At 39.2% G+C, this 13,701-nt stretch overlaps 1 protein-coding gene across 1 annotated transcript in view; it reads left to right on the plus strand.

The window, feature by feature from the left end:
- LOC142053694 (orofacial cleft 1 candidate gene 1 protein homolog) overlaps positions 1–13,701 on the plus strand; it is a 43,908-nt gene that overhangs the window by 9,623 nt on the left and 20,584 nt on the right. The window contains exons 4-5 of the mRNA XM_075085710.1: positions 9,060–9,146; positions 12,528–12,611. Of these exons, the coding sequence (XP_074941811.1) occupies positions 9,060–9,146; positions 12,528–12,611 (171 nt within the window). The remainder of the gene's footprint in view (positions 1–9,059; positions 9,147–12,527; positions 12,612–13,701) is intronic.

Consider the following 13,701-nt stretch of genomic DNA (forward strand, 5'->3'; position numbering starts at 1 on the left):
ACAATTATTTAATCGCAGCATTTAGCAGATTACAGGTTGAAAATACTATATAAACATCAGGCTGGATTTTCAAGCTATGCACGTGAAGGCAGGGCATGGAGATGGCATTGCCTTTCCATTATCTTTCCACCCATCGCCCATGTCATTAATGGCAGCAAATAATAGCTACAGGGGTTGCTATCACTTCCTCCATCTTGCAACAGTGTCACAGTCTGTTCTTCTGTCAGCAATTGCTGGAGGGAAGTGTTCTCTAGAAAAACCTCCACCTACTTTTGAGATGCCTTCTCACACACCTCCATGCTAAGGGTACTGGGAAGGAGTGTAAATAGTCAGCTGCATGTTCATGACAGCCTTAAAACCTGTTCCTGGAATTTGGCTATGTCTGCACAGAAGGCTGCTCTGCAGAACACACATCACTTGAGGATTAGATTGCCAGTGCAGAGGTCCATGATATTGCAACTTGCCTGCTTCTGCCCCCAAAAAGCTAAATTCACAGGTATGTTTGTGCTAATTGACTTTTCTATTTCCTTTCCTCAGATAATAGAACATCTGAAAAGGAGGGTTTGTGAACTGATTCTTGCTTTCAAGAAACTAATTAAATTTTTCCAGCATTTCTTTCAGAGGCTTTTTCACTTTTCAAACCAGATTTGTGGGGACTATTCTTGTGACTCAAAGTGCAAGGCTTCTGCAAGCTTTGCATGTGAGGAAACTGAGGCAGTAATGAGGCCTTATCTGCAGTCACTCTGCATGCCTGTGATGGAAATAGAAATAAAACCTCTGATCCTTAGTCCGTTGCTCTGTTTGTTAGGCCATTCTGTGTCTCATACTGTCATATTTCCCATGATGGACAAAATTCCAAATTTTTGTCATCAATAGACTGTTGTTCAGGAATAGGCCATTGAGTAACTCTTTCTGCTGTATGCTTCCCATCACTGCTCTTCTATGGTGAAGACCTGGTACTGCTGTTAAATGTTATAGTGACCCGGGGAAACTGGCTATTTACTCAGAATTAATCTCCTGATTTTCAGCCAGGTAACTTGTTGCAGTGGTTTCTATCCTATTTTCTCTTCTTGATTCTACGCTAACTCTTTGCTGATCGCTCCTATCACCTTAATTTCTTTCACATATTGCTTGTGAAATTATTTTTCCCTAGTAGCAGCCTTGTTTTTGCCAAACTGTGCAATTTATTTGTTCCTGAAAGTACTGAAAGTTTCCTTGTGACTAAATCCAACCAACTCTTCTGCTTTTTCTCCCCTCAGCAAATAGTCAAATTCCCAGAAATGTTAATGTTGGCCATCCCAATGGGAGGTCTAATAGACAAATTCCCCTGGGTATATTTTTTTATTGGGGTTAGATCACCCAAACCTGGAGTAACAAGAACATCTGTCCAGCTGTTTTTCAATTGCTAGTTGCCGTATCTCAAGGTGAGCCAATATCGGCTTTTCTCTTTTCTCCAGAGGGATTTAAACCCAAAACACTTTGTAGAGTGTCCTAACGTTCAGGTTGGCTTGGTAAAGTCTTTGCCCAGCAAAGGGCTTCCAGCAAGCTGTCATGATGGAAGCACCAAACCTCTTGAAATATTCCGTCTTTGGCTGATGGCAGAATACGAGGGCAATTGCTCAACCTCAGATGGATGATGTATGTCACAAGCAATCCCTTAACACAGGACTAGTGTACTTAGCATTTTCTCATAGGCCTATAAAGCAAATGTTAATCTGTTTTAGCATTAGATACATATTGCCCTCAGTGCTGTGATCAGAAAATGTGCAAATGGCTTATACCAGTTTGTACTGTTTCATGTCCACCACAGCACAGAGCTGCACAGATTTGGTCCAACTAATCCTGAGAAGAGCCCTGTGGGATGGCACGGTATCTGTTTTTAAAAGATAGGTAAAATTTCCAGCCCAAGTATACAAAGGGAATATATGTGAGAAGAAATCTGTCTGTGGTCTTTCTGGGGTGCCAACCGTGCATGTGAGCTGCAGAATCCAGGCATGGGGCTTTTTGAGCGTCTCCCCTACTTTGCACCTGGTGGTTGCATAGACACCTTTGGAGACTGGGATACTCTGGCTTTTGCATGGAAGATGAAAGAAAGGCTAATTGTATTTTCCTGTATCCTGCACACTTGTACAAAGGCTGGAAGCAGTCTGACCCCTAAATGTTGATGATTTTAGTTAAAATTGTCTCCAGGTGACAAGAAGCATTCATTTTTCCCCCCTACCATCCCCAATACACAAATCTTTTTCAAAACTAGATTATCTCCTAAAATCAAAAACTCTAATTAATTCTACCATTTTATCTACAACAGGCACTGTTAACATCTCATATCATGCTCCAATAAATTTGCCCACAGAGATTAACAACATTTGAGGGGAGGGGGGAGGGGAAAGAGGGAAAAGGAAGAAAAAAAAAAGGAGGGGGGGAGAAAGCTCTTTCAATTGAAGGCCAGAAACTATTCTTCTCATTGGCCCAGGTACAGCATGGCATTAATGTGGCTATACTGCTTCTGGGAACAAATTGGTGTCTCTACGTGGCATGCTGCTGCTGTACCACCGCCTAGCTGTGGAGCTAGGTTGGATGTACCTAATATAGTGCTACATGCATCCTACGGGGAGAATCCCACTGTGAAATGGAGCAGTTCTGCTCCTTACCAAAAGCCAAAGAGAAACCTTTGCTAAGGAATAGTTACTGCTGATGTTAGTTCAGCTGTGGCAGGGCAATATAAGGCCTTTCTTGCTCAAGTGTGTAACTTGATGAGGGCCTTGACCTGGGAATATGCAGTCAAAAAAAAGGGCTTTGTGAAGGAGCCAAGTGGGATATCAATTTGATGATAAAAATATCAGCAAGTGCATCAAATTCAGTTTGTTTACAGAGAACTAGAGGCTGAAGCTTTTTGAACAGGATCTAATTTCATTCCAGAGAGATGCTAGTTACCCACTGGAGAGACAGTAAGTGCAGATAAAAAAACCAAGCATCTGCTGGAAACTCATGTTTGTGCTGCACGTGAAGGAAATGGGAGCTTGAAACACTGGCTATTTGTGTTGGACAAAATGATTTGCATGGAGGATGGGACGAGAAATATGAATCAAAACTGTACCTTTTTTTTTTTCTTAAACAATGGCAAAGTTTATATCTCATAATTCAAGTTCTATGTATGTGGTTCCATGCTTTCTGATTCCAACAGGGACTTGAAATAGAAATGCCAAACCCGGTATGCAGGGCATGATGGATCACCGTGTATGCATAGGAATAAAAAGGGTTGTCATTGGAAGTAATTTTGCGTTGAATTACACAATGTGTAATCCAATTGAAATCAGCAGAACGGCACAAGGTGTAATGTAGTGTGCAAAACGTGATCCATTGCATGCAATTTCAACAGGGATACTGTACCACTCATCTAAGTAATGTGCTAAAATTGAATTTGTGAAAGGTAGGGGGAGAAGAATTGTGAAGAACGGTTGCATTTTATAATTGGGAAATACTCTTTCAGAAGGTGACTGAATATATATTTTTAAGGATAACAGATTACACTGGGAAATTGTTTGCTTCATAATAGTGCTGTTGGACCCTTGAAATTCAGCAGGTTCCCTCACTGGAGTAGGGTGGGACCAGCCGAGCCTGCCAGCCTGGGAGCTCTTGCTATCCATTTTCTCCATTGACATGTGTCACATTATCTAATAGTGTTCCTAAATGAACTCCGTCATCATCAGTAAATCTTTTTCTCACGCCTTCAACCAACAGTGTTTCCCCAGGAAAAGCAGCAGGTCTCACACTGGTGTCTCTTGGCACAGTGCCCTCTGTTGCCTGCAGGAAAAAAAAATAATAAAAAAAATCCCGTCCTGTACCTTTGCTTAAACAGTCGAAAATGTGGTAAGTCTTCCAGAAGCAGACTGGGGGTGGGGAAAGTGGGTGCCGTGAGTGCATTGTGGTGTTTTTCAAGTGTTGGGGAAGGCGCAGCATGGTCTGCACTGCTCAGGCTCATGAATGGCCCCTTTGCCAGTGTCCTGTCAAAGCTGACAAGTGAGTTTATTCAAGGCTTGCAATATAAACATAAGATGCAGTTATGTGGTTTACTCGTTACCTACGGTCTCTGTTGAGGCTAAGGAAAATGACATATGATACTTTTAAAACTTTTTAAAAATTGAGAAGTTGCCCAGTGTTGGTAGTATTTAACAAGCTGTGTTTTCAAGATATAATCTACTGTCCCGACACTTGCTTGATGCTCTTCAGTTTGAGGGTGCCATTAATGTGCAATTTTTCATTGAATTCTGCCTTGTACTTGTGAAAATTTGAAGATCTACACAAGCCACTTTACCCCCACCGTGTATTTGGTGATAATCTGGAATAACTTTGTGTTTCCCAGGAATCTTATATTAGATCTAAGTCTAAAATAATATAGATAAATATAATCTATACTTATAATACAGATTATAATGTTAGATGTAAATCAAAAACAGTGATAGTATGTCTTAAAATATTAATCTTCTATGTGTAACCTAGATAAACCTATATAAGTTTAAAGGCATTTGTAATGGACATGAGGTGAGGTAAATGTAACAGATATTGTGGTTCAGTAATGACAATTGAAAATCCAAACTAAATGTCTAGCTTCTAGTTAATGCACAATAATTCTTTTTTTCTTGCCAAAATGAGAGCAGTTATTGTTTTGTGGATTACATATCAATTCACTATGTTCTTAAAAACTACAGTTTTATTTTTAACATCCTCAGAACATTTAGATATGAGTAAATCTCACAACACAAAATTTTGGGGAAAAAACCCTCAAAGTTTTCTTGTGAAAGTTTCAAACTTTCCTAAATTATTTTCCAGTTTAAAATCAATGTTTAAATCAACTAAGAACCTATAAATTCACTGGAACTCCAGTCAGTTTTTCATTGCCCAGAAACTCTCACTGTTTATGCAGTTTTGATTGGTGATTTTTATTTTTCTTCGCTTCTGCATTCTGTGAGATTTTTTTTTAAGGGGGCAGGCTGCTTTTTCCTCTCTTATGCTTTAATTGTTTTGAATGGTTATTTTTTATAATCCTTTATAGATTCCCCCCCCCCCCCCCCCCCCCCCCGCCAAGTGTAGATTAGAAGTAAAGGCCTGTAGCTACAAAGAAAGAACTTTCAGATATCAAGCTTTGTCAATGTAGGTATTGATTCATGAAAACAGGTGAGTGGGAGCGCTAGTCACAAGACCCACCACCTCTTGAAGAAGGGTGAATAAGTGAAGCAGTTGGAAATGCAGGAGGTGGGACCCTTTTCTCCCCTTCCTCCTGATCCCAAGTCCTAGTTCTTGCTCGCCAAGTTGAAGTGGGCACCCTTTTTGTAGAGGGGATTCAGGTCTGACCCCAGGATGCTGCTTTGGCTCATGTGGTCACATACTTTTCTCAGAAAGAAACTGGGAAATATGTTAGCACAGAACTTTATGTTTGGGCTGCCCACAGGGCCATATCTGCAAAGTAAAACAAAAAGCATCCTTAGGGAAATAAACTCAATTCTGTTGAATGGAGACAGTGAGTATTTACAATGATCACTAACAGGAGTTGCTACTGAAATCAATGCTTTAAGACAGCTGCGTGGGAAGAAGGACTGCTCTTTTCCATTCCCAGCTGCATCACTATGTTTCAAAAGAACTTCAGGTCAAAATGCTGTCTCAGACTGGAATTTCATCTTTCCAAGATGCCTCTATCTTATGTAAAAGGCTTTTATGGGTTGCCTTAGTAATGCCCAGTAGTGTTCTACTAAGTTATTGGTAGAGACACGTGTTGACCACACTGCTGCCTGAAAAGGGAGACCTATTACTTAATAAGACAAGTTGGCTCAGACCATAGCCTGCATTCTGTCTTCTAATAAAAGCTGGCTCATGCCAAAATTTTTGTTTTTATCCCTAAGACCCAGCGTTGCTCTGAAAACAAGCACCAGTAAATGCTTATTCAAGCTTTTAGTAATCAGTCACCTAGCTATTAATAATTCCTTCATTTTTACATTGGCCGGGAGGCACTTAACAAATCCAAGAGTTTGTCTATTCTTTCATTAAGCTAAAAACCTTGATCAGTAGTACGACATGAATGGAATAATCGCCTGCCATCCAAATTCCATGCTGTACCCTTGATGTGATGTTACTATGAGCTACCTCATCTCTTTGAGTAGATGATGTTGTAGAAATGCACCTTAGTCATGCCATTTCTGTGGTATTCTCAGGACATAAGCAGTATAATTGGCTACAGACATGTTAGCTTTAAAAGTCATCTTAGAGTTTCATCCAGTCCTAGTAATGTGTGTGCAGTCCCATGGGCTGCATCCAAAGATTATGCTAATTTTATTAGCAAGTCCTCTTGCCTTAATTAAACTGTATAAATTCCCACCTGGTCACTGTTGTGCCAACACCCTTCTTTCCATTTCTATTTGAGTGTATAGATAATCTGTGGTTTTGCACTTCAATTCTGATTTCCTGAGCTATCTATTGTGTTTTCGAGGTGAAATAACACAGTTTTGAGAGGTAGGCAGGGTTTCAAATTGAGTTAATGGATTTGAGCAAACCTCTGGATCAAAGCAAAGACCTAAGTTTCTAAAGTTGGCCAAGTCTTTGTAGGAAAGTGTATTCAAAGTAACCTGCTGTCTGAAAGCACCAAGCTATACACTGCTGTTCAAAATACCTGCAAGCAAGCTCTGTATTAACATTTAGTCTACTGTGTTTATACTACGAAGCACAGCTATGAGAATTCCTTAGTGGACTGTTAATTTACATGTTATACACTTTCAAATATTTCCAAAAGCAAATGTGAAATGATTAGTAATCCATTCACATGCTCACAGAATGTTATTAGCAAAATGCCTTGGGCAGTATGTTATTTTGACTAAAATTGATAAGTTTGTATTTTAAAACTAAAGCAACTCCCCCTGCCCCCAGCAAATCTTAGGACCTGACCAGAGCCCAGACCTCCTGGTCACACCAGTTCTCTAGGTGTATGTTGAGCTGAGGGGGAGGGGGAAAGACCACAAATACCCCACAAGAGCAGTAATCTAAGGTTTGATGTGATTTTGACTCTTTAGAAAGCCTCGCTGAAAGTCTTCCATGGGGTCATGCAGTTTAAAATGGCTGTTATCTATAAAATCACCATAAGGAGGTGATTCTGGTATTTACCACTCATTCTACCTAGGTAGGTTTTAAAGTGTGTACGTTGCTGTGGAGGAATCAAATCTAGTTCTTTTTACTTCTGCATAACTTTCTGTCCCCAGCTATGTGCAGTTCTGACACAACCAAAGCCCTGGACAAAATATCTCATACTCCTCAAAGAAGGGTTGAGGTTGTTCTTTTTTTTAAAGAGGACCAAAGAGCAAGCTGTTTAATGCTATTTGTCAATGTACCTCTTTTTTGAATAATGGTTTCCATGCCTCGCAGACTCAAATATAACATGACACTTCCTCCTAAATGCCAATTATTCTGTCCAGAGGACTTGCCCAAAAGCTTACTCCTCAGAGTTTCACGCCAGACCCACACAATAAAGAACTTGGGGTATTAAAATTCAATCAAAGCTGTTGTGATACTACAATTTTGTAAAAAGCCTATGCACCAGCTGAGTATTGCTTGTAGGGTTGCAACATACTTTCCAGCAATTTACATTTACAGCTATGAAGTAATCAAATAAAGAAATGCATCATCATTTTCTTTTTTAGCACATGGGTGAATTATTTTACCAACATGTGAAAGGGTGTTCATATAACATCATGGTGCTTTGCGCTAGAGAAAAACAATTACAGTGAATAAGGTAGAATGGCTCTGTTATTGCAGTACATAAGACTTTGATTACATACTGCCAAGATTCATACCAGCCTAGTACTTGTTGACAGATAAAGTAACAAAAATGAAACTCATTTATTTTTTCTTTATTGAGACCTCAAGGTAAAGCAAATTTTCAGTTCTTGTACTTACTACATTGAAGGAACAAAGACTGACAGTCAAAATGTGCCAGTCCAGAAATATAAATTAAACCTAGTTTCATATCAAAGTTTCATTTAGTCTCTGAAAAGGAGCTGCTGCTTGGATTATTTTTGATCCTAAAACGAATACACTGTAGACTGCTGTAGTGTATCTTGGGTGAACTAACCCCTGGCACATTTAGCTCTTATATGTTTTCCAGGATATAGATCTATGTCTATTCAAGCAGTTTGAAAATTTGTTATGGACTTAATTATTTTACATTTTCTCTGTTTAGTAATTTACTGTGTTTGCAAACCCAATGAACGTGAGAATGGTTTTAATAGAGTGTAGCACTTTTGCTGAAGGAAAGACATATTTTGAGGAGATAAGTCCTCCCTTCCTCCTTGCGTAAAGAAAATTCTTCTGAATTTTACTGGAAGTTCCTCTAGGCAGATAGATGCTGCATTATTCCTTGATAAGTCTAACAAATGACATTTTTTGTAAACTTGATTAGTTTCTAAAGAGCAGATAAAACTAGCTGTTGAAATGGAAAGTGCTAAAATGAGCGGTTGTATCCCATCAAAATCTTGGATTAGTTACCTAGCCCAACTGAATATAATTGCTGTTCAGATTAATGAGGCAGTATTCTAGTATCTCCTCTGTAATTAAACACTTCTCTGGTTGAATACGGTATTAAAGATGCAGCAGACATTGAAACCTCAGTGGTGAAATTTAAAACTGTTCAAATTGGAGGGGTCAGCTGTGAAACACAAGTTCCTCTGCAGCATGTGTAATTCACTTGTACAATGGGTTTCAAGAATAATTTGCCTTATGTTGGGGATGCTGGATTTTTAAAAATTTTTCTTATCTTTCCATCATCTAAATTTGAGAATTTTTCTCATTAGTTCCTGAGCAAAGGTAACATAAAGTGCACTTGTTTCCAGAATTACCTTTTCTGACCTTTCACAAGATGATAATTGCAGTACTAGTAGGCTTAGAGGACTTGTTAAAAAAATTAAGCTTATGAAGTAGCAAAAAATGCCCCTTTGCTTGCTGGTGTCGATTTCAAAATTAACATTTTGGTTCATGTGCTTCTAATAATCACTGACCCTTACTTCATGTGCTTTCCACAGGAAATGAATACAGCAGAAATTACTTTGACCCGTTGATGGATGAGGAAATAAACCCAAGGCAGTGTGGGATGGAGGTCAGTGAAGAAGGTGAGGCAGAATTAAGTATGTAATTTTGGTGTCAGAATATTCTTTTCCATTCATGAAAATGAGGTGACAAAGATCACATATGCAGCTCTATTTAAATATTGAGGTTTACAATTTAAATTATAAGCCTTAACCGCTCTGAACATGATAGGCAGTATACAGAGTCTTTGATCAAGGACAGCGAGTTAATGGACAGCTAAAAGTGAGGCTGTGCTGTATTCACTCTGCTACCGTAGCAAAATGAATTATGCTCTGAGAATATTGTCTACGCCATGTTCTCTTTAATTAATGAAGTTAGTCCAGAACTGAGTACTAAGCTGTAGATTTTTTGCAACTCTGCTCCTACAGTCCTTCTTGGAGATCAGTTTTATCACTGACCTGAATGCGTGTTTGCCTAATAGAAGGAAACCCCAGAGTCCGCAAAAGTTCCCAGCACACCAGGAGGCTTTTTTGCTTTTCTTTTTGCCAGTTTGGCCAAGATGTTTAGCTTTGCTGTCTGTGGGCAACAACGAGGAGTGAGAGGGTGTGACTCTGCAGAGTTGGGAGAACAGAAGTTATGCATAGGTATGAGAGAGATTAACCAGGAGGTATTGTCTAGTGGAGGAAATTCTCCTTCGCTGTCATGGCTTTTAGATAAAAAAGGGTGGGAACGGGCCTGCCTGAATTTGCATGGGTGTAAGTGAGAACATCATCATGGAAATGAAGTGCTTACCTATGCACTGAATGCGTTGGCCCAGATCCTGTTGTTATGCACTAACAACCTGATAGCACGCAAGACCCAGTTCTCCTGTGTTACTTTCCTAGCCCTTTGCTTTTTAAAACCTTGCACTTATTTGTACTGCAGAGACTCTCCAGACATGCAGCTGTAGTCAAATCTAAAAAAGTTTGTGTATTATAAAGGGTCTCAAAGCAGGTCACTTCTGAAATTCATGAGAAACTTTTGAATAGATATGGACGTTTAAACTTTTGAAGCAAAAACTTGTGTGACTGAGAAAAGCAGGCTCTAATGCATGTCAGTAACTTGAACTTCTGTGTACTGGTGAAAAAGGCTTATCAAGGGTGAATTACATCTAACCCCATATAATTTCCCCATTCATTGTATAGGACTGCAATGTAATACCTTGAAAGTCAACTTCTGGTTCAGAGTTTTTAAATGTAAGATTTTTTTTTTCTTCTGTTGATACTGCCTTAGTTCATCTTATGAATAGGCTTGATGAGTCATGATCTGCTTTATAACCAGTGAATGAAAAGCAGATTAGATTTCTGTAACTGTATGCGTGCCTTGTAAGGCACATCTGTACGTGTGCCTTCCATGTACAGATAGAGTGGTGGCATAAGGGATACAGTACAGTTTTCTTTGGGGAAAAAATGTTCTCTTGCCTGTGTTGAGGAGGCTGAGTGGTGCACACTTAACCTTAAATGTTCTTAATTGGTGGATAGTTGGCTTTTTTTGGTTTGGTGGTTTGGGTTTTTTTGGTGTTTTGTTTTGTGTGTTCGGTGGTGGTTTTATTTATTTATTTATTTTTAATCTGGAACAGATGTAACCTCTGAGAAAGACCATCCAGTTCTGGGGGTGGGAGTGCAGAAGTGGTTTTAGGCGCTTGCATATCAGGCTAGACCTGACATCCATGTGTGAACAGCTGTCCTTTTGGCATTCCTCCTTTTTCTCCCCAGCAAAAATGTCACTCAAAGGTTGGGGTAACACTTGTTTATTAAAGGTCTGTTAGCAATGGTGCTAGCCTCAGGTTGGTTGTGTTGACATCTGCAGAGCAGTTATAGCACTATACTTACCAACACCTCTGCCAAGAGCAAGTTTTCCACCTTGGAGATATTAAAAAACCGGCTGGACATGGTCCTGGGAAACCTGGCTCTAGATGGCCCTGTTTGAGCAGGAGAGGTGGACCAGATGACTTCCAGAGGCCCCTTCACACCTCGGCCAGTCTGATTTGGTGATACTCGCAAACCAGGCTTGTTGTCTGCTTTCCTTTTCCTTGCAGAAGTGTTAAATAAGTGGAACTACATTTGTATGTAGTGGATGGAGTTAAAAGGACAGTCAGAACTGAAATCTGGTCCTGCACAGTCATCCCCTGATTGGAAGCTATATTTGTTTACCTTTCCTTTACAGCTAGCAGCTTGTCACTAACAAGAGACAAAAGCAGAACAAAATGAAGAAATCAGGGCACACTTTAAAGTTACACTCTTTTTATGACTTAAGCAAGTCAGGCCCAATGCCCAAAGAGAATAGCTGGTGAAAAGCAAATCTTCAGCCACTAACTCTATTATGCAAAGTTAAATATAATTTTAATGTGTTCATCATATGGGATTCTTTAATGGGTTATTCTGTGAAAATGAAGATATTAGCAATTATCTTTTCTATATTTGATAAATTAAATTTGTTCTGGAAGTTTGCCTGAGTTGATAATGCCCTGAGAACAAACACCACCCCACTATGGATTTGCTTCCCCCCCTCGCCGAGGGAACGTTTCCATGTTACACGCTAAAAGAAATGTAAAAGATTCTGTCCTTGCAGAATATGTTTGCAGAAGCCTCCCTCTTTGAATGTTCAGTGTAACTGAAAAACTTGGCTCTGAAATTTCATGGTAAAGAAAATTTATTCTTTGAAATTGTATCGGGCACTTAAAAAGATCTACCCAAGGTTGCTTGTAGCTGTACTTCAGTTCAACTACCTTGCATGCATTTCTTTGGCCTTCTAACTGCATGTCTTCACTGACAACTTGGAGAGGCTAGGGTCTGAGAGATCTGGAGAGAAGAGAGTCTCAATTGGTCATTTCTCCCTTGAATATAGATACTTGAAGGGATTTTTTAGGCCTCATGGGAAAAGGTTATGTGTGCGTGTCTCTCTTGCTCCTTTTTAAAATCTGTGGATATTACTGGGAATTTGAATGACTGACCAGCCACAAAACCAGCATTCACAGTGTGCTGCAATGACTACTCATACTAGATAGTGTGTTAGCATGAACAACAGGGTAAAATTTCTAAAAAAGGTCCAAAATCACACCAGAAAAGAAATTAGGTACTTTGAATTTTATTAAGAGTCACATAGAATTCATCTGGCAATTTGAATATAAATAATCATTTCAACTAGTCTATTAATTGAATTAGTAAACCGGTTTCAGCCCAGATCAAGATATATTACTCACCATTTAAAAATATATGATTATATATTTTTTATTTTAAACTCTTTCATAACTCAGAAGAAAATGAGTCACCTCTGCTATGAACCTAGCACAGTGTGAAAACTATTTGTAAGTATCAATGGTTTCTTAACTTTTGTATTTTTATCTCTTTATTTATAGTTTAAAATAGGGTTTCCTGAAATACTACCTCAAGAAACAATAGATGTTTCACTGTTGTTTTTTTAAGATGCCGTGAAATTTGACGAGCAAATCCTGTATGGTAAACTGATGAAGCTTCTAGATGAAGAAAACAAGATGCTGGACTTCCAAGGTAAAAAACAAAATCATTTGCATAAAGCAAAATAAAACTCTTTTTGAGTCTGGATGCAGGGAGGAAAACACATAATCCACCCCCTTGAACTCAGAAGCAAAAGGGTTGTGGATTTTAATGCAAGCCCCTAACACCTCTTCCTCCAAATGTTTTTGTTTTGAGTCATGTTTATGTGGTTTTAAGTGGCGTGCTTTCTGTAGGCTGCTTCATTGCGTGTTGAATTCCACCCTTATGAAGGAAGACTGGAAATATAATTGCTTATCTGCTCAAAGCTAGAAATCTAAATCCTTATTTGAGGTCATAAATGGGTGGGCCATTTGTCAGATGCACAGGTCACATCACACGGTGTCTGAGGTTATCTGTGCAAGGATTTACACTACCAGGTGAGTAACAAAATGTTTTCTGTGGCTTTTTAGAAAATACGAATTGATGTTCCATCTACAGTAAAAACTATGAAGTGTAGGAGAAGAGATTTCTTCACCTCGGGCCAACAGCCTTACTTTAGCTTCCCTTATTTTTATAGGCATTATTTAACACCCAGTTGTTTCACCAGACTGTTACCACCACAGCCTTTACACAAGGTGCACGTCTGCTGCTCTCCTCTGGTTCATCCTAGGAGAAGTGACATATGAAGAAGCCCCACCTCAGGGCTGCCCGAGTATTTTTGGGTATCCCTCCCCCCTCCTTTTTCAGCAGAGGTCTTTTGCGCAAAAGTATTTTCTATTCTTTGTATCTGTATGAGGTTTCCTGTTATATTTCAGTTATACACAGGACCTACTCTGTCAGAGAGACAGAGCAGGCGCTTGCCTAAGGCACTGGAACTCCAGGAGCTGCAATATGTTTTATGACTATTTAGTTTGTGAGCAACTTTGTTCTAGAAGAGGCAAACATTTTCATTTGCCTAGCATTGCAAAATCCCTTGAACTGGCACTGGGCATATCAGTAACATCTTTGAAACCCATCTTGTCTCATTTTAAATGCAAGGAAAAGAAAGTACAACCATCACAGCTAAATTCATGTGGATAGTATAAGTAAAATCTTTAACAAATTATTAGCAAGCTCTCTATTGTTGCATGTTAATGTAGAACTC

Source organism: Phalacrocorax aristotelis, chromosome 2, assembly GCF_949628215.1.
Source record: "Phalacrocorax aristotelis chromosome 2, bGulAri2.1, whole genome shotgun sequence".
Taxonomy (NCBI): domain Eukaryota; kingdom Metazoa; phylum Chordata; class Aves; order Suliformes; family Phalacrocoracidae; genus Phalacrocorax; species Phalacrocorax aristotelis.